The sequence below is a fragment of the Melanerpes formicivorus genome, unplaced genomic scaffold, assembly GCF_026170545.1.
Source record: "Melanerpes formicivorus ecotype bairdi unplaced genomic scaffold, bMelFor1.0.p_v2 SCAF_22, whole genome shotgun sequence".
In the NCBI taxonomy this organism is placed as follows: Eukaryota; Metazoa; Chordata; class Aves; order Piciformes; family Picidae; genus Melanerpes; species Melanerpes formicivorus.
This window is the reverse complement of record NW_027142374.1, coordinates 4,442,622-4,469,097: the sequence shown is the minus strand read 5'-3', so window position 1 is coordinate 4,469,097 and position 26,476 is coordinate 4,442,622. Positions and strand designations below refer to the sequence as shown.

At 51.2% G+C, this 26,476-nt stretch overlaps 1 protein-coding gene across 2 annotated transcripts; it reads left to right on the top strand.

Moving 5' to 3' along the window:
- Nucleotides 1–258: 258 nt before the first annotated feature.
- On the top strand, nt 259–25,221 carry LOC137447922 (SLAIN motif-containing protein-like). 2 transcript variants are annotated; one of them, XM_068151917.1, is made up of 9 exons: nt 259–337; nt 5,723–6,433; nt 12,929–13,065; nt 14,550–14,699; nt 19,451–19,591; nt 20,694–21,011; nt 21,797–21,934; nt 22,061–22,361; nt 23,458–25,221. In XM_068151917.1, the coding sequence occupies exons 2-9, from the start codon at nt 5,742–5,744 to the stop codon at nt 23,513–23,515; spliced, it is 1,935 nt and encodes a 644-aa protein (XP_068008018.1). In that variant the 5' UTR covers nt 259–337; nt 5,723–5,741; the 3' UTR covers nt 23,516–25,221. The 2 variants fall into 2 exon arrangements, with proteins under 2 accessions (XP_068008018.1, XP_068008019.1); XM_068151918.1 differs by lacking the exon at nt 14,550–14,699.
- The last annotated feature ends 1,255 nt before the right edge of the window (nt 25,222–26,476 follow it).

The following is a 26,476-nucleotide window of genomic DNA, read 5'->3' as shown; positions in this document are numbered from 1 at the left end:
GCTCCCCCGCGCCTCTCCCCCTCAGCCTCGGCTCCTGCCGCGCACGCGCACTGGCCCCCACACACCGGGCGGAGGGAGGTGGGAGGGGGCACGCGGGGACTCGCGCGCACCGCGCGGCCGTGGGCGGGGCCTCCCTGCGCGCGCGGCGGCGGCAGCAGCAGCGGCTCCTCCCCCTCCTTCCCCCTTGCCCCCTCCCCCCCCCCCCCCGTTCCCCATCCTCCTCCCGCCGGGCGGGCGCGAGCGCGGCTTGAGGCGGCGGAGCGGGAGCGGGAAGGGCCGCTGGGTCCCGCCGCCTTCTCCTCCCTCCCTCCCTCCCTTCCATCGGCGGCCCCGGCAGGTAACTGTGGGAAGGGGAAGGGAGGAGGGCTTGCGGTTATTGAGAGCTCTCGCCGTGCGCTGGCCGCACCCCTAGCCCCCCGGTGGGCTTCCGTCAGAACCACCCCCCTCTGCAGCTCCAGCTCCACCCGCCGGGCCGCAGCGTCCCCCCCGGCGGGCTCACAGGCTTCCCACAGCGGCTCGGTGAGGGATGAGACCCCTCTCCCTGCCTTCATCACCCTCAGCACCCCCGTCATCCCCTTCCTTCCTTTCTTTCTCTTCGCCCGTTCTCCCCTCAGCGCGGCCGCACCGGGAGCTGTCCACGCTCCGCAGCGGCTGCTCGGGCCAGGGAGTCTCCATCCACCCGCGGGAAAGCCTCCAACCTCCCCCGCGGGGGAGAACCGAGAGCCTCCCCCCTTCTGCCTCTTCTGAGGGGAGCGTGGCCGGGGCCGGCGCGAGGCCGCAGGCTCGGCGGGGCCGGGCGGGGGAACGGGCCGGGCCGGGCCGGGGCAGCCCCGGGTGGTGTGCGCGGGGGTCGCACCGCAGGCGTTCATCCACCGCCCTGCCCTCATCTCCGCCGTCCTGCCGAGCCCAGTCCGTTAACCTGCCGCTAAGCACCCGGATGTCTGCTTCAGAAAGTCCAAATTATTGTCTCCCGCACGGCAACGGCTTGAGATGGGGCTCCCTTGGCTTTGCCTCCTTTCCCCCCTCTTTTTAACCCTCTTTTTGCAGCTTATTACAGAGTGAAATCGATTTTTGCCTTCTTTCCTCCCCCCCCCATTCTACCGTGAAATTGAGTTTTGCAGCTTTGTATCTTTCCCCCTCCCTTACCATCCTTGCTTTATTTGGGGGATTTTGAGACTTACTACTCATGGGGAAAGGCAGAATGGTTTGGATCTTTTTATTCCTCCTACCCCTGCAAACACAAATGCAGCCTTTGCTGTTCTTCAGCTTCAGAGGAAAATGGATTTTTCAGGTGGCAAATCTGTTCCTTTCCCCTTCCCTTGGCTCCTGGTATTTTTGCTCTGACAGCAGAACTCCTCAACTCCCTGCTGGCGCATCCGTGGTGAGCTCCTGAGAGACGATTTCCAGAGATCCTTGGAAATCAGGAGCTTCTTGTTCCTTCTCGAGAGGTTTTTGGGGTGAGAATGCGTGTGAGGAGGTTTGTGAAGCAGGCATATTGAGTGGGAATCAAACTGCTTGGTGACTGGCAGTTAGAATTGTTTTCCCTGAGTCAAAATGACTTCAGGTGTGAGTTTGAAAGGCTGAAAGGTGTGCTTGAAGCATGCTGCAGTCAGCTCTGCTCACTTGCAGCCCTTTCTAAGTGCTGTTTGTGGCCATTATTAATTCTAATATAAGCCTGAATTTTTTTGTCTAGCTTCTAGAAGACCAAAATAAAGCAACCCTGCTAAATAAAAACTGTGAATGACCCCCCCCACCCCAAACTATTTATTTTGAGCAAACAGACTGAACTTCTGCTGCTTAGTTAAGAAATAGGGGAATATTGAGGGGTGTAGGGGAGGTGTTTGTGGTTTTAACCATTTGCACTTTATACAACACTTCATTTTGGTGCTTTTTCTCCCTTACCTGCTGGCAGTGAGACCTTTAAAACAGGAGAAACTTTGAGGCAGCCAAGGGAAGATCATCTACATCCACACATGAAAAATCATGCTTGAATTGCAGCTGTATCAACTCTTTCACACTTGGAATTAGCTGTGTCTCCTGTCTGTCTGTCTGTCTTCCTGCCAAACACTGTCATTTTGGAGGGGAAATCCATTTGCTTGCTCTGGGGAGCATTAGTTTTGTATCAGGGGCTTTGCAGTAAAGAGTCAGTTCTGTTTCCAGTTCCAATGTGCGCATTCATTTCTGGTGTACATCACCAGTGTGGGGAAAATACCCAGGATTTGGTGATGATTCTGTGTCAGGGTTGGGGCAAAAATCAGGATTTGGTGATGCTTCTGTGTCAGGGTAGGGACGAAATCAGGATTTGGTGATGATTCTGTGTCAGGGTTGGGGCAAAAATCAGGATTTGGTGATGCTTCTGTGTCAGGGTAGGGACGAAATCAGGATTTGGTGATGATTCTGTGTCAGGGTTGGGGCAAAAATCAGGATTTGGTGATGCTTCTGTGTCAGGGTAGGGAGGAAATCAGGATTTGGTGATGCTTCTGTGTCAGGGTAGGGACAAAAATCAGGATTTGGTGATGCTTCTGTGTCAGGGTAGGGACGAAATCAGGATTTGGTGACGCCTCTGGGGCAGGGTAGGGACGAAATCAGGATTTGGTGACGCCTCTGGGGCAGGGTAGGGACAAAATGAGGCTTTGGTGACGCCTCTGTGCTAGGGTAGGGACAAAAATCAGGATTTGGTGATGCTTCTGTGTCAGTGCAGGGACAAAATCAGGATTTGGTGATGCTTCTGTGTCAGTGCAGGGACAAAATCAGGATTTGGTGGTGATTCTGTGTCAGGGTAGGGACGAAATCAGGATTTGGTGATGCTTCTGTGTCAGGGTAGGGACAAAAATCAGGATTTGGTGATGCTTCTGTGTCAGGGTAGGGACGAAATCAGGATTTGGTGATGCTTCTGTGTCAGGGTAGGGACGAAATCAGGATTTGGTGATGCTTCTGTGTCAGGGTAGGGACAAAAATCAGGATTTGGTGATGCTTCTGTGTCAGGGTAGGGACAAAAATCAGGATTTGGTGATGCTTCTGTGTCAGGGTAGGGACGAAATCAGGATTTGGTGATGCTTCTGTGTCAGGGTAGGGACGAAATCAGGATTTGGTGATGCTTCTGTGTCAGGGTAGGGATGAAATCAGGATTTGGTGATGATTCTGTCAGTGCAGGGACAAAATTAGGATTTGGTGATGCTTCTGTGTCAGTGCAGGGACAAAAATCAGGATTTGGTGATGCTTCTGTGTCAGTGCAGGGACAAAATCAGGATTTGATGCTGCTTCTGTGCCAGGGTAGGGACAAAATGAGGCTTTGGTGATGCCTCTGTGCCAGGGTAGGGACAAAATCAGGATTTGGTGATGCTTCTGTGTCAGGGTAGGGGCAAAAATCAGGATTTGGTGATGCTTCTGTGTCAGGGTAGGGGCAAAAATCAGGATTTGGTGATGCTTCTGTGTCAGGGTAGGGAGAACTCAGGATTTGATGATGCTTCTGTGCCAGGGTAGGGACAAAATGAGGCTTTGGTGACGCCTCTGGGCCTGGGTAGGGACAAAATCAGGATTTGGTGATGATTCTGTGTCAGGGTAGGGACAAAATGAGGCTTTGGTGATGACTTTGTCTTAGTGTAGAGGAAGCCTGAAGAGATCCTGCACAGCTAAAAGCTCTGCATACCTTTCCTTGGTCAACACAACCACAGGGTGAACCAGCAACACTTCAAGCAGGAAAAGCAGAGCAGGCTTCATTTCATGGAACTTAGTGAAATATCTAATCTATGGTAGGAGAGATTTAGCTCCTGTTCCCAGGTTTTCACTGTTTGCATCAGGACAGGTGAGGGGTACACCTGCTGCAAAGCAGCTCTGTGGAGAAGGACCTGGGAATGCTGGTGGACAAGAAATGCCCCAGCAATGTGCCTTTGTGGCTAAGAAGGTCAATGGTCTCCTGGGGTGCATGAAGAAAAGTGTGGCCAGCAGGCCAAAGGAGGTTCTCTTACCCTCTGTGCTGCTCTAGTGAGGCCACATTTGGAGTGCTGGATCCTGGGCTCCCCAGTTCAAGAGAGACAGGGAACTACTGGAGAGAGTCCAATGGAGGCTCCAGAGATGCTGAGAGGCCTGGAGCATCTCTGTGAGGAGCAAAGGCTGAGAGCCCTGGGGCTGCTCAGCCTGGGGAAGAGCAGCTTGGGAGGGGATCTGATCAGTGCTCAGCAAGAGATAAAGGATATGTGGGGGAGCAAGAGGATGGGGCCAGACTCTTCTCAATGGTGCCCAGTGACAGGACAAGGAATAAGGGGCACAAAGTGGAACCCAGGAGGTTCCACCTGAGCAGAAGGAGCTTTTGTATGAGTGTGCTGGAACTGTGGAGCATGCTGGATAGACAGGTTGTGGAGAGCTTCCAACCCCAGCTGGCTATTGTGATTCTGGGCAAGCTGCTGTGGGTGCCCCTGGTTTAGCAGGGGGGTTGGACTGGATGATCTCCAGGGGTCCCTTCTAACTGCTGCTCTAGGATGCTGAAATCACTCTGGGAAGCTTTGGGAGCTTGATATATCCCAGTGGGGAAATTAGTTGTGCTTGTTTTCCTGTCCCACACGCTCTGCATTCCGTGTTTGCTGCTAATCCACACGGAATTGTTTCCAAGTTGTTTGCTTCTGTTTTTCCAGGGTAAACCTGGGAATGAACAAAGGATGTTTTCACCATTCTCTTGGTGCTGTCACTACCCTGACGTCAGCACCTTGCTAATGATGCTTCCTGACTTTGCTCAGGCAGTGCTTTTCTCCTGGATTTTGTTTGTAAACAGATGGAAACCGAACTATTGTGGGTGCTGAAATCCCCTTCCTTCCATACAGTTGCATTTGGAGCGTAACAGTTGCACATCCTAGCTGCTCAAAAGCAGCAAGTTGGGTTTGTTGAAATGTTTTGTACTCATTTGAGGCCTTTTTCAATAGATTTGGATGAAACTCAGCTACTTAGTGTCATTACATTTTGCTCAGGAAAAGCAGAGATTTTGGTGTTTAATTCCAGGTTGCCTTAATTACCTGCTGTGGCAGGGGGGTTGGACTAGATAATCTTCAAGGTCCCTTCCAACCCAAACCAGTCTGTGAATCTCCAGAGGTCCCTTCCAGCTGCTGTCATTCTGTCTGCATATCCCATTCCAGCTTGCAGGGTTGCATCTGAAGGTCTTTCACCTGAGATCATCCTGGAATCACAGAATGGTTTGGGTAGGAAGGGACCTTTGAGATCATGTGGTTCCAGCCTCCACTGCCATGGACAGGGACCGTTTCCCCTAGGCCGAGGTTGCTGAAGGCCTCATCCAACCTGGTTGTGAACACCTCCAGAGAGGGGGCATCCACAACCTCCCTGGGCAACCTGTTCCAGAGTGTCACCAGATCTTAGAGGTCTTTGTCAACCCAAACAATTCTGTGCTTCTGTGCTTTTTCTGCTGGACAGCTGAGGAAAAACTCTGACACATGGAAAGAGAGACTTGGTCCTCTTAGAGACAACAAGGGGGGAACAAGGGGAAGAGCCTGCAAAAGACACTCAAAAATTGGGACTCAACAAGTTCATAGATTCACAGAATGGTTTGGGTTGTGAGGGGCCTTAAAGATCATCTACTTCCAACCCCCTGCCATGGACAGGGACACCTTCCACTAGCCCACATTGCTCAAACCTTCATCCAGCCCAGTCTTGAGCACCTCCAGGGAGGGATTCTGTGATCTTTGTGGAGCCTTGATCTGTTCTTCATGCCTTGCAGGGAAACTGTTGTGTTCTGGATGATGGTGGTGCCTGGAAATGCTCCAGTCATCCAACAGGATCATGTTCTGGAGCCCAATTTAGGACGAGACTCCACAGAGGATTCTGCCATGGGCCCTGAGACAGAGACGGCAGCCGGGGAGGTCACCCCGGAGCTGGAGGAAGTGCGGAAGCTGCGGGAGCTTGTGAGGAGGCTGGAAATAGAGAACCAGCACCCAAGAACCAAGGGTGGCAGGAATGTGCTCGGGACAAACGTGCAGGGGGAGATCCATGCTGGTGTGGATAACCATGAGACTGCTCTGAATGGGATGGAAATTAATAACAGCATCAATGCCATCACGGAGAAACGAGAGCTGCAAATCATGGCAGATCTGCACAGCCAGTTGAGCAAGATGAGGAAGGAGGATGGAGAGAACAACTGCCTAAAAAGAGACATGGATGAGCCAACCCAACACACCAGTGCCACCCAGGAATTGCCTTCCACCCTGTGCAAGGTGGATGAGAGCATCAAGTGTTCCTTGCATGTGGATACAAGTAACGGCCCAGAGCTGCTGGGCAGCTTGGGCACTGCAGGGGTGGATCCCTTGGCTCATATAACTGAACAAAAGCCCAGTGAGAAATGTGGAGATGGGGAAGGGCTTTCCAGTCGTGCAGAGCTGGATGAGGTGAAGGTGCTAGAACTTGAAAGCTGCCATGAAGACGACGACAGCTGGTAGGTACCTCCAAACTTCAGTGATTTACAGGGCTTGCCTTGCTGCCCTGGGGAGGTTCTGTGGATAGATGGGCAATATTTAAGAGTATGAAGTGATTTCCATGCAGTGCCTTTGATTTTTGGCAGCAAGAATGCAGCTTAATTCTAAGGCTTCTCTTTTTTTCTTTGGATGCTGCTGTAGCAAGCAGCAAAATCTTCCTTTCCCTGTTTATTGATGTTTAACACAGGCAGGTGAAGCAGCTGGGGATTGTTTAAGCTTTGTACACCACTGGCAAAGCCTGGATTTAAATGAGGACTCTGTAAAACACAGACTGAGACATTAGACCCTCAGGAATTTGTGGGTAGGAGCCATTTCCACTTCCCTCAGTGTTTTTTCACTGCAATTAACTGGTTTCTTTTGTTTAGAGGCACAAACTAAAACAGTTCAAAGCTGTAACCCTTCACTGACCCTACCTTGGAGGACTCCACTCCACCTGCAGCCCTGTTTAGAACCTGTTTTATACATCAGCAGCCTAATTAAACTTACCCTTACACAGATAATTAAAGCTGGAGGCTAATTCCAACTTGTGCCATAGCTGGGACTTTTTTTTTTACCTGAAGTTGTTAATTTTCAGGGCTTTTTGTTTGGATTGCCTCAGGGATCTGCCAGTTGTGTTTCAAGCTGGAGCAGCTGGAGATCAACCTGGCAGAGCTGCAGGGTGGTGGCTGAATAATAAAATCTTAAAGCACCCAAAATTCATCAGCTGTCCTAAGTGTGAGGGTAAACTTCTGTTAGAGGAGTGGAGCCTAGGAACATGATCAGACAGTGAGGGGATGGTTTGGGTTGGAAGGGACCTTCAAGATCACTTAGTTCCATTAGACTAGTTTGCTGCAGCCTGACCTTGAGCACCTCCAGGAGTAACAATGTCATCTTTGGTCTATATTCAAGCATGATTATTCTATTTTTTGCAAGCTTTCTTTAAACCCCAGTACTGGTTCTAACTTGATCACTGAAGCTCTAGCTAAACAGAATTTAGAGCAGATTGCATGAACAACAAAAAAAAAGTCACCAAACAAACCATAAATAGATAAGGGAATGTATTTTATTGATCGCAGCACAAACCCACTCCTGTCCTGGGCTCATCCTCAGCAGTGTAGGCAGCAGGTTGAGGGAGGGAATTCTGCCTCTCTGCTTCACTCTGCTGTGATCCCACCTGCAAAGCTGGGGCCAGCTCTGGAGTCCTCAGCACAGCAGAGACAGGGACCTGTTGGAGCAGGGCCAGAGGAGGTCACAGTAATGATGGGAGGGGTGGAAGCCCTCTGCTTTGAGGCCAAGCTGAGAGAGTTGGGATTGTTCACTGTGGAGAAGAGAAGGATTCAGGGAGACCTTTCAGCACTTAAAGGAGCCTCAAGTTGCTGCAGGGTAGGTTTAGGTTGGAAATGAGGAACAATTTCTTCTCCAAAAGGGCTGTCAAGGCCTGGCCCAGGCTGCCCAGAGCAGTGGTGGAGTCCCCATCCCTGGAGGGGTTATGGAGTTGTGGTGCTGAAGGAAATGGTGTAGTGGTGACGTGGCAGTGCTGGGCTATAGGGTTGGGATGCATGATCTTAAAGGTTACTTCTGTGATTCTTTAAAGTAGCTTTTTCCTTTCAAAATTAAACCAAGCTAAAAAGCAGCACTTCCAGAAGCTTATATAACAGTGGTGTTGGGGAGATGTTGTACAAGTTGTGTTAACAGCAACTACCTTTGATCATGCTGTTTCATCAGATTTGTTTCCCTTTTATCAAACTAAACTTGTAAAACAAGATGCTTGTATCATTGGCTTCTGGTTCTGGAGCTCTTCAGCTGAGCTGGAAGTGAAGAATGAATAATGGATGTGCAGTAGAGGGATGTGCTGTGTACATCTGCACTTCTGTATGCACCAGAGAAGTGCCAGCCTGGGATTATTGCTCATTCCCCTGAATTCTCTCCATAAGCACATCTCACCTGCTGTCCAGGCAGGTATTACTTCAGTCACAGAATCCCAGCATGGTGGGGTTGGAAGGGACCTCTGGAGATCATCCAGTCCAACCCCTCTGCTAAAGCAGGGGCACCCACAGCAGCTTGCCCAGGATCACAATGGCCAGCTGAGGTTGGAAGCTCTCCAGAGAAGGAGACTCCACAACCTCTCTGGGCAGCCTGCCCCAGGTCTCCAGCACCCTCACACTAAAGAAGTTTCTCCTCCTGTTCTGATGGAACCTCCTGGGTTCCAGTTTGTGCCCTTTGCCCCTTGTCCTGTCTCTGGGCATCACTGAGAAGCATCTGACCCCATCCTCTTGCCCTCCACAGGCCCTTTAGCTCTTGCTGAGCATTGATCAGATCCCCTCTCAGGCCGCTCTTCTCCAAGCTCAACAGTCCCAAGGCTCTCAGCCTTTGCTCCTCATAGAGATGCTCCAGGCCCCTCAGCATGTCTGTAGCTTCCACTGGACTCTCTCCAGTAGTTCCTTGTCTCTCTTGAACTCAGGAGCCTGGAACTGGACCTAATAGCCCTACCCACTAGGGGAGAGCAGAGCAGGAGAACCTTCTTTGAGCTGCTGCCCACACTATTCTTGATGCACCCTAGGAGACCATAATAGCAGCAATAGCACCAAACATTGGACTGGCTGGGGAGGGGACTGTTTGGTTTTTCTCTGTTTCATTGATGTTGTCCACTCAGCCTCTTTGGTTTGCTGACCCTTTTGTTAACTATCATCCAGAGGAGAGGATGATTCTTTAACCTTCAGGAACACTCCCAACTCAATTTTGTGGTCTTCTGAAGTATGGCAGAGTTTAGAAGGGGTTGGGGAGCTTGCAAAAAGAGCAGCTTCAGTACTTGTGTCTTTGTATCATTCTAGTTGTAGGAACAGGTCCAAGAATCCCAGACTGGTTTGGAAGGGCCCCTAAAGTTCATCCAGTCCAACACCCCTGCAGTCAGCAGGGACATCTGCAACTAGAGCAGGTTGCTCAGAGCCACAACCAACCTGACCTGCAGTGGTTCCAGGCATGGGGCATCTCCCACCTCTCTGGGCAACCTGGGCCAGGCTCTTACCGCTCTGCATCAAACATTCCTCACTTCTCTGCAGTCTGAATCTCCCTCTTTCAGCTTAAACCATCACCCCTTGTCCTGTCACAACAGGCCCTGCTCAAAAGTCTGTCCCCAGCTTTCTGCTTGGCCCCTTGAAGTCCTGAAAGGCCACCTGAAGATCTCCCTGGAGCCTTCTCCATGCTGAACAAGCCCAACTCTCTCAGCCTGGCTTCACAGCAGAGGGCTTCCAGCCCTCCCATCATTGCTGTGGCCTCCTCTGGATGTGCTCCAGCCAGTCCATGTCCTTTCTGTTGTGGTGCTATGTTTACTCCCCATCGCTTTCCAGTAGGATGGAAATGCCTGGTTAAATCTACCCTTTGGGTTTTTAGCACTTGGACTGAAGTGGTGACAGCAAAGCTGCTGCCTGAGGAGGGCGAGGACAGAAGCACTGAGGAGAAGTGCAGAGAGTTTGTTTCTGTTCTCTGCAGGTGCAAATGAAGTCCCAGTTTCTGTTGAAGTTTCTGCTTTGATTTGGCTTGAACTTGCAGAGCTTCCTGTGCAGCTGCCCCTGGCTTCAGCCAGACTAGCATGAGCTGGGGTTTTGCTTTTCCAAACAAGGATGCAGTGGCTGAGCCCCCATGAAGCATGAGGTGCTTTAGGAGCTGTAACTCTGTCTTCCTCTAGTGCCTGACACCTTTTTGAGTTCCCTTGCTGAAGTAGCTCCTCAAAATTGTCAATGTCCTCAGGCCCAGTCCACTGTAAGTCAGCTTTGCTGTACTGTGATGTTCAGCACCATGCTTAACTTGGTTAAATTGGTTAGTTTGTTAAGTCAGTTTGATGGACTGACAACAGAAGCAGAAGTATTTTTTGGGTCATAATATTAAGGATCAAAGGTCACCTTTTCCCAGAGGTTCCCTCCCAGCCAGTGTCACCAGTGGCGCAAAAGCTGGACACAGGTAGCTGAGCTTTGTTCTGAAGGAGGGGGTGTGAACAGCTGAACTCACTCTGCTCTGGTTAAAAATGGGCAGAATTGTCTGGCTTTGATGGATGTTTGAGTTGTCAGGCTAGCTAAATCCAGTAGGCACTAGGAAAATGCACCTGGGCAAGGGAACAGGCATGGAAAATTCTGCCAAAGCTTTTGGGGTTCCTGAAGAAGACTTACCTTGAGTTTTGGTCCTACAGCTCAGCAGGGTGTGTGTGAGGCAGGTTTAACTGGAGAAGGTTTTACTCTGAGCATTTCACCAAATGCCAAGTGTCACTTGGAAGTTCTTTAGACATTTACAACGTTCAGAAAGTAAATATTTGGGCATAGTCTCAATCTGAGATTCTGCTGGTTGCTGGTCACTCTTGAATTGGGAAGCCCAGAACTGCACCCAGTAGTGGCTTCACTTAGGGCAGAGGGGCAGGAGAACCTTCCTCAACCTGAACTGAGGAGCCAAAGCTTTTGGGTTTTTTGAAGAAAAACCTCTGGAGTCCTGTGTGCAGTTCTGGACAGTTCTCCTCAGTTCAACAGAAACAGGGAAGCACTGGAGAGTAGAGCTCCAGCAGAACCTCAGACTGAGACTGTGCCCCAAAGTTAATCCAGCTAAACTTCAGGGCTGTTTGCTCCTCACTGGTGAGCAGTTTGCTCTCTCCCTGTGGTTCACTCCCAGGGCTGTTTGCAGAGAGGCCAGTACAGAAGAGAACAAACAAGATACACTTGAAATCATGTTATCTTGTTTGTCCACCTCAGTGTTTGTCCTTCTTGGGCACTCCCCATGCATAGGAATTAGGTTGTGGTTTTCTTTGCCTCCAGTTGATAGTTCTCCTGCAGTCAGTTATGTTCAGTACTTTGTCAGATGTTCCCCTGCTGGTCCTTTGGTGCTCTGCCAGTTCAAAGAATCATAGAATGGTTTGGCTTGGAAGGGAGCTTCAAGATCATCTAGTTCCAACACCCCCTGCAGTGGGCAGGGACACCTTCCACAAGACCAGGTTGCTCAAGACCTCATCCAGCCTGGTCTTGAACACTTCCAGGGAGGGAACACTGTGTGGGCAACCTGTTCCGATAGTTGGTCAGCTATTTTTCCTGCTCAGACTTGGGAAGGGAGGATTTTGACTTGGATGTAAGATAAACTGATTCAAACTCCAACCCCTTCTGAACCTTGGAGTGTTCTGATGAGAGGGGAAAGTTTCTTACCAGTGCTCTGCAAAATGGACTTAGCTTGAGTTTTGTGGAATTGTGAGACCATCTCTTTGCCAACAGACTTCTCAGCTGGAAAATCAGGCTCCTCTGGTAGACTACTGAGGACTTCCAACACCCTTGGACACTCTGCTCCATGTGGAAATGGTTCCAGCAGTCCCACAAATGTTAGCATTTTCATCTAGGACCATCCTTGGGAGAAACAGGATTAGAAGCACAGAAAGGAGTTGGGTAGAGCAACTCCTTCCTGAAGCAGAGCAGGATTTTTCCCCTTAACCTAGAATAGGTGAAGAACAGCATGACCTGCCCTGAGGAGGCTGTTGGCCTCTTTTTTGTTTGATGGTTTTCTTGCTCCTTTTTAGGTCTGAGCTGTAAAATAATTCCAGAGAGAGTCAGAGCACTTCTGTTTTCTCTGCTTTATTGGTTCTGAGTGGTTGTAATGCTCAGCTGCCCGTGCAGGAGAGCAGCCAGACGTGCTGGTGGGCCTTCCAGATAGAGAGCATTCAGTGATGGCTGGAAAGCTGCCTGGCACAAAAAGACCTGGGGCTGCTGGTTGCCAGCTGGCTGAACGTGAGCCAGCAGCGTGCTCAGGTGGCCAAGAAGGCCACCAGCATCCTGGCTTGCATCAGCAACAGTGTGGCCAGCAGGACCAGGGCATGGATTTGCCCACTGAACTGGGCACTGACGAGGCTACACCTTGAATCCTGGGGTCAGTTGTGGGCCCCTCACTCCAAGGAAAACCTTGAGGTGCTGGAGCAGGTCCAGAGAAGGGCAGCAAAGCTGGTGAAGGTTCTGGAGAAGAGAGGAGCAGCTGAGGCACCTGGGGTGGTTCAGCCTGGAGTAAAGGTGGCTGAGGGGAGATCTTCTGACTCTCTGCAACTCTCTGAAAGGAGAGTGGAGCCAGGTGGGGGTTGGTCTCTTCTCCCTAGTATCAGGTGATAGAATGAGAGAAAATGGTGCCATGGGAGGTTTAGGTTGAGCATGTGGAACAATTTCCTTTCTGCAAGAGTGGTCAGGCACTGGACCAGGCTGCCCAGGGAGGTGCTGGAGTCCCCATCCCTGGAGGGAGGTGTTCAAGAAATGTGTGGCCATGGCCTTTGGGGACATGGTGTAATGGCTGTGGCAGTGTTAGGTTGAAGGCTGAACTTGACGATCTTGGAGGCCTTTTCCAGCCAAAACAAGGCTATGATTCTGTTGCTTACTGTTGTGGAAATGGTACATCAGTGGCAGGATGCTTCAAGTTAATGAGCTTTTTGTTTTCCTTTATTTTCCCTGTCTCCTTTCAACCCTTCCCAGGCTCTATGTGTCCCCAAGGAAACCTGTTGTAGATCCCAAACCAGACTCACCTTTAAAATGGTGCCGACAGGTGTTGGATAATCCCAGTCCTGAGACAGAAGCAGCCTGCAGGACCCTTCTGAACAGACTGGATCAAGGTATGTAAACCACAGGCATTCCTCCTTCTTCTGGTCATGCTTTATCTCCTTGATTGAGAGGCACTAAAGCCCAGGGATTGTGGAGCTTGTGGTGGCTGTAGTGAGGGATATCACCAGAGATAACCCTTCAGCTATTGTGCTTTTGGTGCCTGTTTGTGCAAACCACATTTGTTATGGTACAAAACCTCCCTGCTTTGGGTTAACCTTGGGGCTATCTCAGCTGCTGAAGGTGAGATCATTCTGTGAAGCTCCCAATCACAAGGAGCAGGCAAAACAAACCCAGCTCTCTGGGTTTTGTAAGACACAGACAGAGGAAATTATTTCAGGGTGTTGTTTTTCCAGTTTTTGTCACTTGGAAGGGTTCAGAGGGCAGCTCAGCAGCCCCTTGATGCACAGATCATTGAGTGAGTCACATCCTTAGTGTTGTAGCTGCTAATTTCCAATATTAGTCAGCATGGATGCACACAGTGGTGCTGCCTGGTTTCTTCTTGGTTGTTTCACCACTTCTGTGTGAGTCTCTGTGCTGGAAAGTACTTCAGAAGGGTTGCTTTCCAGCTTAATTTGCTCTCCTGTTTGATGCTGGTTTGATTGCATCATTTCAAATGTGAAATAACACATGGAATGATCCAAGGGTGGAAGCCCTCTGCTGTGAGGCCAGGCTGGAGAGTGTTGGGCCTGTTCAACATGGAGAAGGGTAGGCTCCAGGGCAACCTTCTGGTGGCCTTTCAGGACTTCAAAGGGACCTACAGGAAAGCTGTGGACAGATTTTTGAGCAGAGCCTGTTGTGATAGGACAAGGGGTGATGGTTTGAGCTCAAAGAGGGAAGCTCAGACTGCAGAAAAGGGAGACAAGTTTGACCTTGAGGGTGGCTCAGGCTGCCCAGAGAGGTGGGAGATGTCCCATGCCTGGAACCGTTGTAGGTCAGGTTGTTTGTGGCTCTGAGCAACCTGCTCTGCTTGCAGATGTCCCTGCTGACTGCAGGGGGTTTGGACTGGATGATGTTTAAGGGTCCCTTCAATCCAAACCAGTCTGGGATGCTACGATTGTTGGACCTGTTCTTCCAACTGGTGTCCTGCCACCAGGAGAGCAACCATTCCATGATTCTCTGTGTGAACATAAAGTCCAGTGGAGCTCTTCACACCGAGGATGGGTGTAGAAGTGACAGGTATTTAGGAAGCCACCCAGCCTGACGGCCAGCATAGGAACTTCCAGAAGTGTGCAGCTTCTTGGAGCCACGTTTCTCAGCACTCATTCTTGGAATGCCTCAGAAGTGCCAACAGAAGTTGAAGAGGTTGAGTCATCAGGGGGACAGGTGCTGCCTTGTGTGCTCCATCTTGGAGCTGACACCGCCAAGATGTGCTCTCTGAAGTACACCTGTGACAGCATGTTCAGCCTCATTTGTTCTGCTGCCTTGCTTTAACTTGTGGTTATTTTTAAGGGTAATTTGATAACCTTTCTGGCTTTTTTTGTATTTTTCCTTCTAGCCAGTAGATGGAAAAACCTGTATTGCAGCCCGCTGGCCTCTCCAAGCGCACATAACTTGAGTACAGAGCCAGGCTCCTCTAGCAATGCACTAAACTCTCCAGGCCATCTCAAATCGACTAACAAAGCACTACTAACCTGTGGCAGCTCAGGTATGGTCTGGCAGCAGAGCAGGGCAAACCTGGGGGCTTTAAAATGCAAGGAGTTAAGGCTAAAAGGGTTGTCCAGAAAGCTGGTTGAAACTCCATCCCTGAATGCATTCCCAGTCAGGTTGGTTGGAGCTCTGAGCCACCTGCTCTAATTGCAGATGGCCCTGCTGACTGGGGGGGGGGGAATTGGACTAGATGGGCTTTAAAATTCTCTTTCAACCCAAACCATCTCATGATTCTCTGCCCTTTAACCATTTGACCTTTAAAATTCCCTTTCAACCCAAACCATTCCCCAATTCTCTGATCTTCAACCAGTTGACCTTTAAAGGTCCATTCAAGCCAAACCATGCCATCATTTTATGATTCTGATGGGCACAAGGAAAATTTGTCAAGGGATGCAAATCTTTCTCCTTTCCCCTTTAGTTCACTCATTGATTGCCCCAGGTTTCATCTGTTACCTGAGAGAAAAACCTCCTTGCATTGTAAATGCCCTGTAGTTATCTCATGGGGTTGGGTTTATAGCTCTTATCAATTGTACTAATTTTGAAGTGACTTAAAATAGAAACCAGCCATTGGGGTGAAGAAAATACTGCTCTTGGTTAATGCTATCATGTGTAGGTGTTAACTTCATCAAGCTACTCTGGCTGGTTGGAAAGTTTGTGGAGTTTTGTTTGAAAACATCAGTGTAGGCAGCAGGAAGAAGCCTTCTGCTTGAAGGTAGAATCTGTAGCCTCCAGGATAAGCTACTGCTGGGCCAAGTGGGCAGCTGCACACATCATCACCAGGGCTTTCCCTCAGACCTCCTTGTGTCTGGAGTAAAATTTCCTCCCCTCACAAGCAACTTACACACACTTGTTGCTGAAGAGCTCTGTATGTAGGGAGGATGATGATGGCCTCAAGTTTGCTCCTGTGTCTAAGCTGCAGCCAAAGTGTCCCTGTTGCTCTTCCAGGAGCTTTCTGTGTCCTCACTGCACTTCACACTCAGTCACCCAGCACAATCTCTTTGCCTCTTGGCTTCATCCAAGGATCCTGCCTTGATTTGTTTGGGGTTTGTGGAAGCTGCTGCATCCTAATCTGCACGTTGGAAAACACAAAGCATGATTAACAGCTCCTGGCTTGAAACTTGATACTGAATTAACCTTTTTTGGCTGTTTTTAATTAAAAAAAAGGAAAGGAAAAAGGTTTGCCTGTGGTTGTTTTCCCAGCTGCAGGTAGCTGCTGTAAATAGGAATTAACAGCTGTGGTTTGCAAGCAAAGGGGTGCATGGAGGTGATTTTTGCTGGTGTCAAGGTTCAGGGCTGGGCTGGCCACCAGATGAGTGTCAGGTGCTCTCCATGAAACCCTCTGCTTCCCAAAGGGAAGAAAAAGGGATGGAATGAGAGAGACTGATGGCATGGGAAAGAAACTAAACCAGCTGGGATGGAAAGAAGAATCCCATGAAGTAGAGACAGACCCAAATCAACATGAAACCCAACCCCTGATGGCAATGACATCGCCATTGGTACTACTGATGCTGGGGGCAGGCACTGGGCAAGTCCCAGACTGGACTCAGCAGCAGATGGGAACCAGACTCAGGAGCTGGATTCTGGAACACAGGGATCAAGGATGGAAGGCAGAAGGCGCAGAGTTCTCCTGGGACATTGGCCAGTGAAGAAGAGGCTTGGCCCTGGTGATCCCTCAGCTGTATCCTGAAGATGCCCTCCATGGGATTCAATCCCTTATTGGGCACTTGAGGGTCACCTGTCCTGTCTGCTCCTCCCCACTGGTGCCACCTCTGCCTTCCTGCCCCCTAAGGTGGGCACAAGATGTGGCAGTGCCCTTGTGCCCAGGAGTAAGGCCAAGGCAGAGCCTTTCTGCAGCCCAGCCCTTGGCAGGAACTCTGTCCATCAGCTTCTCCCTGCTAGAAGCAGCCCCTGGCTGTGCAAACCTGCCCTGAACTTCAGAAAGTGCCTCACTGAGCAGAGCCTGAGCTGGGAAGCCTCATCCTGAACAGAATCAGCTCTGCTCTGGCTCAGACCAGGACAGTTGTGTAAATGCTAATGTGAGTTTAAAGCTCAGCATCAGCTTGAGTGACTCAAATTTGATTTTATTTCTGAGGAAAATGGAGCTTCCCCAACATTCCAATGGGAACCAACAGTGACTTCCTTTCAAGACTAAACAGAAAAGCTTCTCACAACCCCCAGATGTGGCCTGGTTTGAAGTTTCTGTAATGCAAACCAGCAGCAGCTCTTCTTGCAGTGCTGAGCCACCAGTTGTCACTGATGGGAATGTCCCTTCCATGGCTGCTTTAACTAAACCTGCAGTTTGAATCCTCAGAACCAAAGGCAACACACACAAGGGGAATTTTGCTTTTAAAGAAGCTGTCTTTGGGCTGTAACTGCATCAAGAACCCACAGTTTAGTATTGAAGGTGTTGATTTGCAGCTTTTACCCTTAAATGTGTTAAGTACAGCGGGAGGGCCTTGTTTGTTCATTATGCTACATCCCACAGGTACAATCCCTGCACTTCACCTTGCCTTGGACTGCTCACCATGTCTTATTCTGCCACCAGAAGGAAAGAAACAGGCTGATGTTTACAGCCAGGTGGTTAATACTGGAGGTTTTGACTTGGGAGTGACACAGACCCCCTCCTCACACCACAGCCATACTTCTGTTGCTCTGTTGTGGCACTGCCTTGAAGCTGAAGAGGCTTCATGCCTCTCAAAATGAGAATTTAAGTTTTGATGGTACAAAGCAGCTTGCTCAATGTCCACCTAAACAATGTCTTTTATTCCTGGTCTTCAAACTTGTGTTTTCCACATCAGCAGTTTGTACTCTTCAGATCAGGCTGAAGAAACAACAGCACTGGGAAGCTGCTGCTTCTTCCTGCCTGACTGGAGTGAGCCATTGCTTGAAAAGGCTCCTCAACAAAGGGGTTTAGATGTTGAGCTGAAGAGAAAAATGTGTATTTCTTGGTGTCATTGATGAGAATTATTTGGTAGGTGCTCTGCCTTCAGGAGCTTTAGGAGCACTGGAGGCCAAACTGCCTGAGTGATGCTGACCCTCACTGCTGGGTGTTGGAGTCCTGCTCTGCCACAGCCTGCGTGGTGCTTCTCATTTCAGTGCTGAGCTCACATTCCTGCTTGAGCAGGGTTTGTGGTGCCTGCTCCAGCTGAAAGTGATGTTCAGTGCTCTTAGGCTCTTCCATATCTATTATTTATCTGATTTTTTTTTCCTGTCCAATAATGGGGTTTAATTATTCATCTTAATGAGTCTAAATCTATAGAGTACTAATTTCATCCTTGTCTTGGAATTACTTTTACATAACAACATCCTCTCTCCTAAAATAGCTCTGCAAGTTCAATGTTCTTAGGTTTTTGAGGCTTAGTTCTGCCAGGAGCATCTTGTGGTAGTTCAGAACATAAACATGTGGCTATGGAGAGGTTTTACCTTCACTAATCCTTCTGTGCCCCTCAAAATTTCTTCCTTCTCCACCCTTCTTCCTCCCCCAAATGTTTCTAGTGATGTAGGCTGGGGTTTATTTTGGGGTTGGGTTATTTTTAACACAAAGCAGTGTGATAGTCATAAAATGGGGGAGGAAGATGGAGGATGCTCAGTGCTCCTCCATCCTTTGAGCTCCCAAAGATCACACCTCGAGACAAAATTCATGGTAGGAAGATGCTCTTATTGCTGCCTGTATCTGCTGGCCACCCACAGATGGAGACAAGCTAGGTGCTGCTTTGTGCAGGAACGGTCAGCCCAGATGCTGGGAAGAGCACCAAAGGTGGCAGTGATCCCACTTTTCTGTGCAGCTCATGACACAGCTCCCACTTTGCAGGACAAGTGACAGGAGGCCCCCAAAGTTAGGTGCCTTGTTCTCATCTCCCTCTTTAGGTGGCAAGTAGAACTTCTCTTACACCGTGGAGAATATTGACTTGATTGACCTTCACAGTGAGGGTGGTGAGACACTGGAACAGGCTGCCCAGGGAAGTTGTGGATGCCCCCTCTTTGGAGGTCTTCAAGGCCAGGTTGCATGAGGCCTTGAGCAACCTGGGCTAGTGGAAGATATCCCTGTCCATGGCAGGGGGATTTGAACTAGATAGTCTTGAAGGTCCCTTCCAAGCCAAACCTTTCTGTGAACAGGACTTTAAAAGCACCAACAGGTAAATTTTGCCCTTGATGGTGATGCCTTGATGGATGACTTGTAGAAAACTCTCCCAGCATGCTTTTTATGACCTGCTGGATGAAAAAGCTTCTTTCCTCACAAGAGATTTTTGGTTTGTGATGAGAAAGGGGGAAAAAACAGAAGGTTAAAGCTCAGGGAGGAGGCAGTGAAGTGTCCACTCTGCTTTGCACAGCAGATTGCACAACTGATTTCTGTGCTCTGAAAGCCATTTGGAGCCTCTTACTCCTCACCAACACCCTGCCAAGCGCTAGGTGTGACTTTGCTGCTTAAAATCTAGATCCATCAAAATCTCTCTCTGGCCTTTGATCCTGATGGGAACAATGACCCAGCAGCCCTTTATACCTCCTGAACAGAAATCCATCATTTACTTTCCCTGGACATTTTGCCTCCTGGAAGCTGCAGGTTTGGAGGAGAACCTCAAAACAGACTTGAGGACACTCTGAGGGTTGTGTTCTCCAGTTGTGGCTAACTTCTTAATTGCTTTTAGCAACCATAGCTCAGCTGCACTGATTTGGGGAATAAATGCTCTGTGGTCACTCCTGGTTTGCATGTGGTAGTCTGAAGGTTCTCTCTCTTTCTCCCTCTTGAAGGTTACCTGAGCATGCATTCAGCATTGAGCTCCCAGTCATCAGTGGACAGCGAGCTGAGCACATCTGATGACTCCATCTCCATGGGCTACAAGCTTCAGGACCTGACAGATGTCCAGGTCATGGCACGTCTTCAGGAAGAAAGTATGTGACCTCCTTGGTGTGACACAAATGGGGTGGACTCCACCTCCCCTTCCCCTCTCCCCACAAGGAGAGAATTTGAAACATTTGTGCTTTGCAGCTCAAAAACTTACAAAGTCAGTGAAGAACCTTCTCAAGGTGACACCTTGAGACCAGAGGATAGGCATTGTTAAATGGTGAGACCTCTGGAGATCATCCAGTCCAACCGCCTGCTAAAGCAGGGGCACCCACAGCAGCTTGCCCAGGATCACAATGGCCAGCTGAGTTAGGAAGCTGTCCATAACCTCTCTGGGCAGCCTGCTCCAGGGCTCCAACACCCTCACACTGAATAAGTTTCTCTTCCTGTTCAGATGGAACCTCCTGGGTTCTACTTTGCGCCCATTGCCCCTTGTCCTGTCCCTGAGCACCACTGAGAAGAGTCTGGCCCCATCCTCTTGGCCCCACCCTTTAGATATTGACCACCTCTGTGCCAGACCATAGTTGGTTTTCAATGTATGCTGAAGTGTTGGGGCATAAAACTGTAACAAAAAGGACATGGACCTGCTGGAGCATGTCCAGAGGAGGCCATAGCAATGATGGGAGGGCTGGAAGCCCCCTGCTGTGAGTCCAGGCTGAGAGAGTTGGGGTTGTATGGCCTGGAGAAGAGAAGGCTCCAGGGAGATGTTCAGGTGGCCTTTCAGGACTTCAAGGGGCCAAGCAGAAAGCTGGGGACCACAATCACTGCACTGTGTGATGTAAGGAACAATTAACTGTTTGCTCTAAAGAGTAGTGCCATGGGTGACACTGCTCCAGTTTAGAGACTCCATGTGCTGTGTCTCTAGCAGAGTCTCCTTCCAAGGTGAAATGAACCACTGATAATTTGTCCAGAGAGGCTGTGGATGCCCCCTCCCTGGAGGTCTTCAAGGCCAGGTCGGATGAGGCCTTGAGCAACCAAGTCTGGTTGAGAGCCATCCCTGCCCATGGTAGGAAGATTGAAGTAGATGATCTCCAGATCCATCTGATGAGAAGATAAATTGAACCAGAAGCTTCTCTTCTAGCTTTGCTGCAGCTGGGTAGGGAATTGACTTGGAAGCCTGGTGACCTTGAGCTGTGTTGTCTTCCGCAGGCCTGCGCCAGGATTGTGCCTCCAGCTCTGCGTCGGTCTCGCGGCGCAGCTCCAGTGCCTCCCTCCACTCCCTGCGCAGAGGCACCTACAGCGACCAGGAGTTTGACACCTACAGCCTGGAGGATGAGGATGACTACGACTGCTCCCTGTCCTATCGCAGTGCCCACCGCTACTCGCCGTCCCCGCTCAGCTCGCCCCGCTGCCAGTCCCCTTCCTCCACCACAGACTACGGCAGGTCCTCCTCATCCCGCATCCGGCCCCCCAGGAGATCCCTCCAGAGCCCCATGCAGGACCGCCTCAAGTATGCCAACAGCGAAGGTGAGATGCTGGGGGTCTTGGGGAGCTCCCTGGGGGCTGTGGTAGCACCAAGTGGAAAAGGTTTTGTTTTGGTAGCACAGAACAGTTTGAGTTGGAAGGGACCTTCAAGATCATCTAGTTCCAACCCCTCTGCCGTGGGCAGGGACATCTGCCACTAGACCACAAAATCACACGATGTTGGAGGTTGGAAGGGACCTCTGAAGATCGAGTCCAACTCCCTGCCAAAGCAGGATCACCTAAGGCAAGTCATACAGGAACATATTCGGATGGGCCTTGGAAGTCTCCAGAGATGGAGACTCCACAAACTCTCTGGGCAACCTGTTCCAGTGCTCCATCACCTTTAAAGAAGTGCCTCCTCGTGTTTGAATGGAACTTATGGTCAAGTTTCTATCTGTTACCTGTTGTCCTGTCACTGGGTGCACTGGGAAGAATCTGGCTCCAGTCTCTTTCCCCCCACCCTTTACTGTTCATGGTGTAGTGGTGACTTAGTAGTGCTGGATTCATGGTTGGACAGTAAGGGTGATGAGACACAGGAACAAGTTGTCCCAGGGAGGTTGTGGATGCCCTCTCCCTGGGTGTGTTCAAGGCCAGGCAGGATGGGGCCTTGAGCAGCTTGCTGTAGTGGAAGGTGTCCCTGCCTGTGGTGGGGGTATTGGAACTAGATGATCTTGAAGGTCCCTTCCAACCCAAACCAATCTATGAGGCCTTTTCCAAGCCAAAGAACGCCATGGTTCCATGCTGCTGTGGTAGCAGCACCCTCAGACAGAGGTTGCTCTTGGTTGCAGAGGAGATGCGCCACAGCATGCCCAACCTGGCCAGGACCAGCCTTCGAGCCTTGGAGTCCGTGCGGAGCAGCCGCAGCTTGGAGTCCGACCTGCAGGTGCCCAACAGCCGAATTCCAAGAACCCAGCAGCGGTCAGCAGGTCAGTGCCAGCTCTGCTGCACCCACCCTTGGGCTGGGTAAGCCACCTGCCAGAGCCCGGGCCGTCGACGTCCCGTATGACGGAGCGTCGCCAACGGGGTGGTGGTTTTGTCTCCTCCGCCTGCAGGTCTGGCTCCCGGTAAGCTCAGGTATTCCTCCAACGCTGGGCAGCCCCCGCTGACGGTGCGCCAAGCCATGAAGGCAGGGTCGTGCCCCAACTCTCTGCTGACCCCGCGGCAACCGGTGAAGGCCTGCGGCTACGCCGCTCCTGCTGCTGGAGTTCGCAAGGCACAGGCACCTTCCCTCAGCGCCGCCTCCTCCAGGAGCACCACCGTGGGCACCGGGGCAAAAACCACCCCCGTGAAAGCTCGTGCGTCCCTGGGAGGAGCAGCGGTGCCCAGGAGCAAGCCAACGCCACCCTCCAGGAGGTGAGTCTGAGCCTCGGAGCACCACAGACCTCCATGTCTGCTTTTGTTGCAGAGATTCGTCATGTCCATCACGTTTTGAAATGTGAGGGGCTCTGGAGTTGGGTCAGATGGACTGATTGACCTCAGGTAGAACCACAGAATGCTTTAGGCTGGAAGGGCTGGACCTGTAAAGCTCATCTAGTCCACCCGACCTGGACAGGAGGAAGGAATTCTTTTCTAGGAGGGTGGTAGAACACTGGAGCAGGTTGGAGGTGGAACCATTGCAGGTCAGGTTGCTTTGGGCTCTGAGCAACCTGCTCTAGTTGCAGATGTCCCTGCCCATGGCAGGGGAGTTGGAGCTAGATGATCCTTGTGGTCCCTTCCAACCCTGACTGATAGTATGATACTATGTCTCTGCTGCCTGCAGTGAGCTGGTCTAGATGAGCTTTAAAGGTCCCTTCAACCCAATCCAGCATGGGATTCTCTGACCTTCAACTAGCCCCATTTGATCTGATTGTCTTGAGGCACCTGCTCTGCCTTTCAGGTGTGGTGAATCCACCACCAAACTGCCAAGAGAAGGGCAACAAAGTTGGTGAAGGGTCTGGAGAACAGGTCTGGTGAGGAGCAGCTGAGGGACCTGGGGTTGTTCAGCCTGGAGGAAAGGAGGCCCAGGGGAGACCACCTGGCTCTCTACAACTCCCTGATGGAACCAGGTGGGGCTTGGTCTCCTCTCTCAGGGAACAAGTGACAGGACAAGGGAAAAAGACTTGAAAAAGTTGTTTCAGGGGAGGTTTAGGTTGGACATTAGAAGAGGCTTCTTCACTGGAAGGGTTCTCAGATGCTGGAACAGGCTCCTGAGGGAGGTGGTTGAATCCCTGTCCCCGGAGGTGTTTCAAAGAGGCAGAGCTGTGATGCTGAGGGACATAGTTTAGCCCCAGCCTTGGGGCTGAGAATATTTGCACAGGATGATTTAGAGGTCTTTTGCAACCAAAATCGTTCTCTGACATTGCCCAAAGCTGAGTGTCGCAGCCCCCTGTCATCTAACCCCTTCTGTTCACACCAACTCTTTACTGGGGCTTGTAGCTCTTGGTGACAAATCTTTTATCCCCCACCACAGGTTTCTTCATTCAGCTCAGCCCACCGAGGATGACTCCTGGAAGGAGGGGTGCTACTGACACCCCAGACCCCGCCCTGAAGCAGGACCCAGCTGGCTGGGCACAGGAACATTAGCTGAGATGCAAACTCAAGAGCCCATCACACCACAGACCAATGTACATAGTCCCTCTCCTCTCGACCACCACCTGTCCCCACCTTCTGCTTGTCTGCCAAGAGCCCAACCTCACTGTGGTGGAACAGGCACCTGTGCTGCCACTGCTCAGAACCTCACTGAGATACAGGTCTTCACATGGAGACTGGAAATAGCCTTACTCTACACAAACCTCTGCTTGCAGCCCTTCACAAGCTTGGTCCCAAACCACACTGAGAAGGCTGCAGGTTCTCCTTGTGCCAGGTCCCAAAACCATGCCTGTATGGCTGCAGGTTGTCAAAGCTGCAGGTTCTCCTCCCTTGTGCCTGGTCCCAAAACACTGAGAAGGCTGCAGCTTGTCAAGGCTGCAGCTTCTCCATGTGCCTGGTCCCAAAACACGCTGAGGAAGCTGCAGGTTCTCTTCCTTGTGCCAGGTCCCAAAACACTGAGAAGGCTGCAGCTTCTCCATGTGCCTGGTCCCACAATGCTCTGAGGAAGCTGCAGGTTCTCCTCCTCGTGCCAGGTCCCACAATGCTCTGAGGAAGCTGCAGGTTCTCCTGCTCGTGCCAGGTCCCACAATGCTCTGAGGAAGCTGCAGGTTCTCCTGCTCGTGCCAGGTCCCACAATGCTCTGAGGAAGCTGCAGGTTCTCCTCCTCGTGCCAGGTCCCACAGTGCTCTGAGGAAGCTGCAGGTTCTCCTCCTCGTGCCAGGTCCCACAATGCTCTGAGGAAGCTGCAGGTTCTCCTGCTCGTGCCAGGTCCCACAATGCTCTGAGGAAGCTGCAGGTTCTCCTCCTCGTGCCAGGTCCCACAGTGCTCTGAGGAAGCTGCAGGCTCTCCTCCTCGTGCCAGGTCCCACAATGCTCTGAGGAAGCTGCAGGTTCTCCTCCTCGTGCCAGGTCCCACAGTGCTCTGAGGAAGCTGCAGGTTCTCCTCCTCATGCCATGTCCCACAACCATGCTGAGAAGGCTGCAGGTTCTGCTCCTCGTGGCTGGCAGCAGCGTGGTGCCAGGGCCAGGCCGTGTGGCACAGGTGTGGCAGCCTGAGGGGAGCAGGACTAGGGCTAGCTGGTAGAAGGTAACTTTTTACTCTTAATCTTTGTCTGAAACTCGACCGGTTTGGGTTTGTTGGTTTGTTTTTTTTTTTAACTCCTGTACAGAATCTCCCCTCTGCCACTTTTTATTGTCTGTCCTAGGAGCTGGATTTTTCTCTCTGTGGTGCCCCTGGAGCTGTGTGGTGTGGGAAGGAGCAGTACACAATATTTGTGTGGGTCTGGGGGTGGCCGGGGTGGGGTCGAGTCAAAAAGCTGCTCTTTGGCAGCATCTTCACCCTCCAGGTGAAGAACTTCCAACACCGCTTCAAGGAGACCTTTGAAGTGCTCCCCACCCCTGACTGATTGGCCTTGAAGTGTTTCCCTTCCACCTCTTCCAGCCCTCAACTGCCACCCCTTGATGATTTTCTCTTTTTTGTAGAAGACTTTTCTACTCTTGGGCTCTGAAGGCTTCCAGCAACCTTCTCCTCCCCCAGTGCTGGATGCTCTGAGCTCAGGAGGGAACTGATGCACTGACAGTGATGTCCTCCCTGCCACCCCTGTGATTTTGATAGTGTAGATTAATAAAATGTTATGGTGCTGAACTCCAGCTGTTTGATTCAAATTGTGGTTCTGGGCCAGCAAGCAGGCATCTCACAACAGGTCCAGCCCCACTGAGGTCCCCTTCTGCACTGCAGGGCTCCAGAGGAAGGTTCTTAGGGGGCAAGTACAGGTTTTGCCATGAATCCCCTCTGATTCTACCTTTCAATCCCTTTGTATTTTACCTTGGTGATGAGGGTGAGGTGGGATAAAGTGAATTCACAACACTCAGGCCATGGCTTCTCTAAGAGAGCTCCCTGAAGAGAAGACAGTAAGGAAACACATGCAGGAAGGACACTGCAGGATGCTCCACAGCAGAGAAGGTGGCAGGAGGAAGGAGATAAAAAAGGACCAAGTGATGATGAGTTGCTGGTTTAGATCAGTTCCCTACAGGGAGGGAGGTGAGACCCTGGAGCAAGTTGCTCAGGGAGGTTGTGGATGCCTCCTCCCTGGAGGTGTGCAAGGCAAGGTGGGATGAGGCCTTGAGCAGCCTGGTCTAGTGGGAGGTGTCGCTGCCCATGGCAGAGAGGTTGGAACGGGATGATTTTGCAGGTCCCTTCCCAGCCAAACCATTCTGTGGATCAGTTCACCTCTGCTCCTGAGCAGTGACGCCACCTAGCGGTGATGCCAGCACAGGGCTGACCGCGGTATCACCACGGACCAAGGCAGGGGTTGCTCCCCTGGACTGGGCACTGGTGAGGACACACCTTGAAACCTGGGTTTGGTTTTGGGCCACTCACTCTCCAGGAAGGACATTGAGGGACTGGAGCAGGTCCAGAGAAGGGCAAAGAAGCTGTTGATGGGTCTGGAGAACAGGGCTGGTGAGGAGCAGCTGAGGGACATGGAAGTGTTCAGCCTGAAGAAAAGGAGGTTGAAGGGGGAGCTCCTGGCTCTCTACACCTCCCTGAGAGGATGTTCAAGCCCGATGGGGGTTGGTGTGATAGGACTGGAGGAAAAGCCTCAAGTTGCTCCAGGGGAGGTTTAGTTTGGACGTGAGGAACAATTTCTTGCTGAGGTTTGTCAAGGCCTGGCCCAGGCTCTGCAAGGCAGGGGTGGAGTCCCCACCCCTGGAGGGGTTTCAAAGCAGAAGAGAGATGGTGCTGAGGGCCATGGTTTAGTGGTGACCTGGCAGTGCTGGGTTAAGGGTTGGGGCACTCCCTGCCCTTCTGCTGCCCACACCCTTGCTGATCCAGGCCACCTGGGCACCCCCTGGCTCCTCTCCAGCCACTGCTGCCCCCCAGCCCCAGGTCCTGTCCCAGA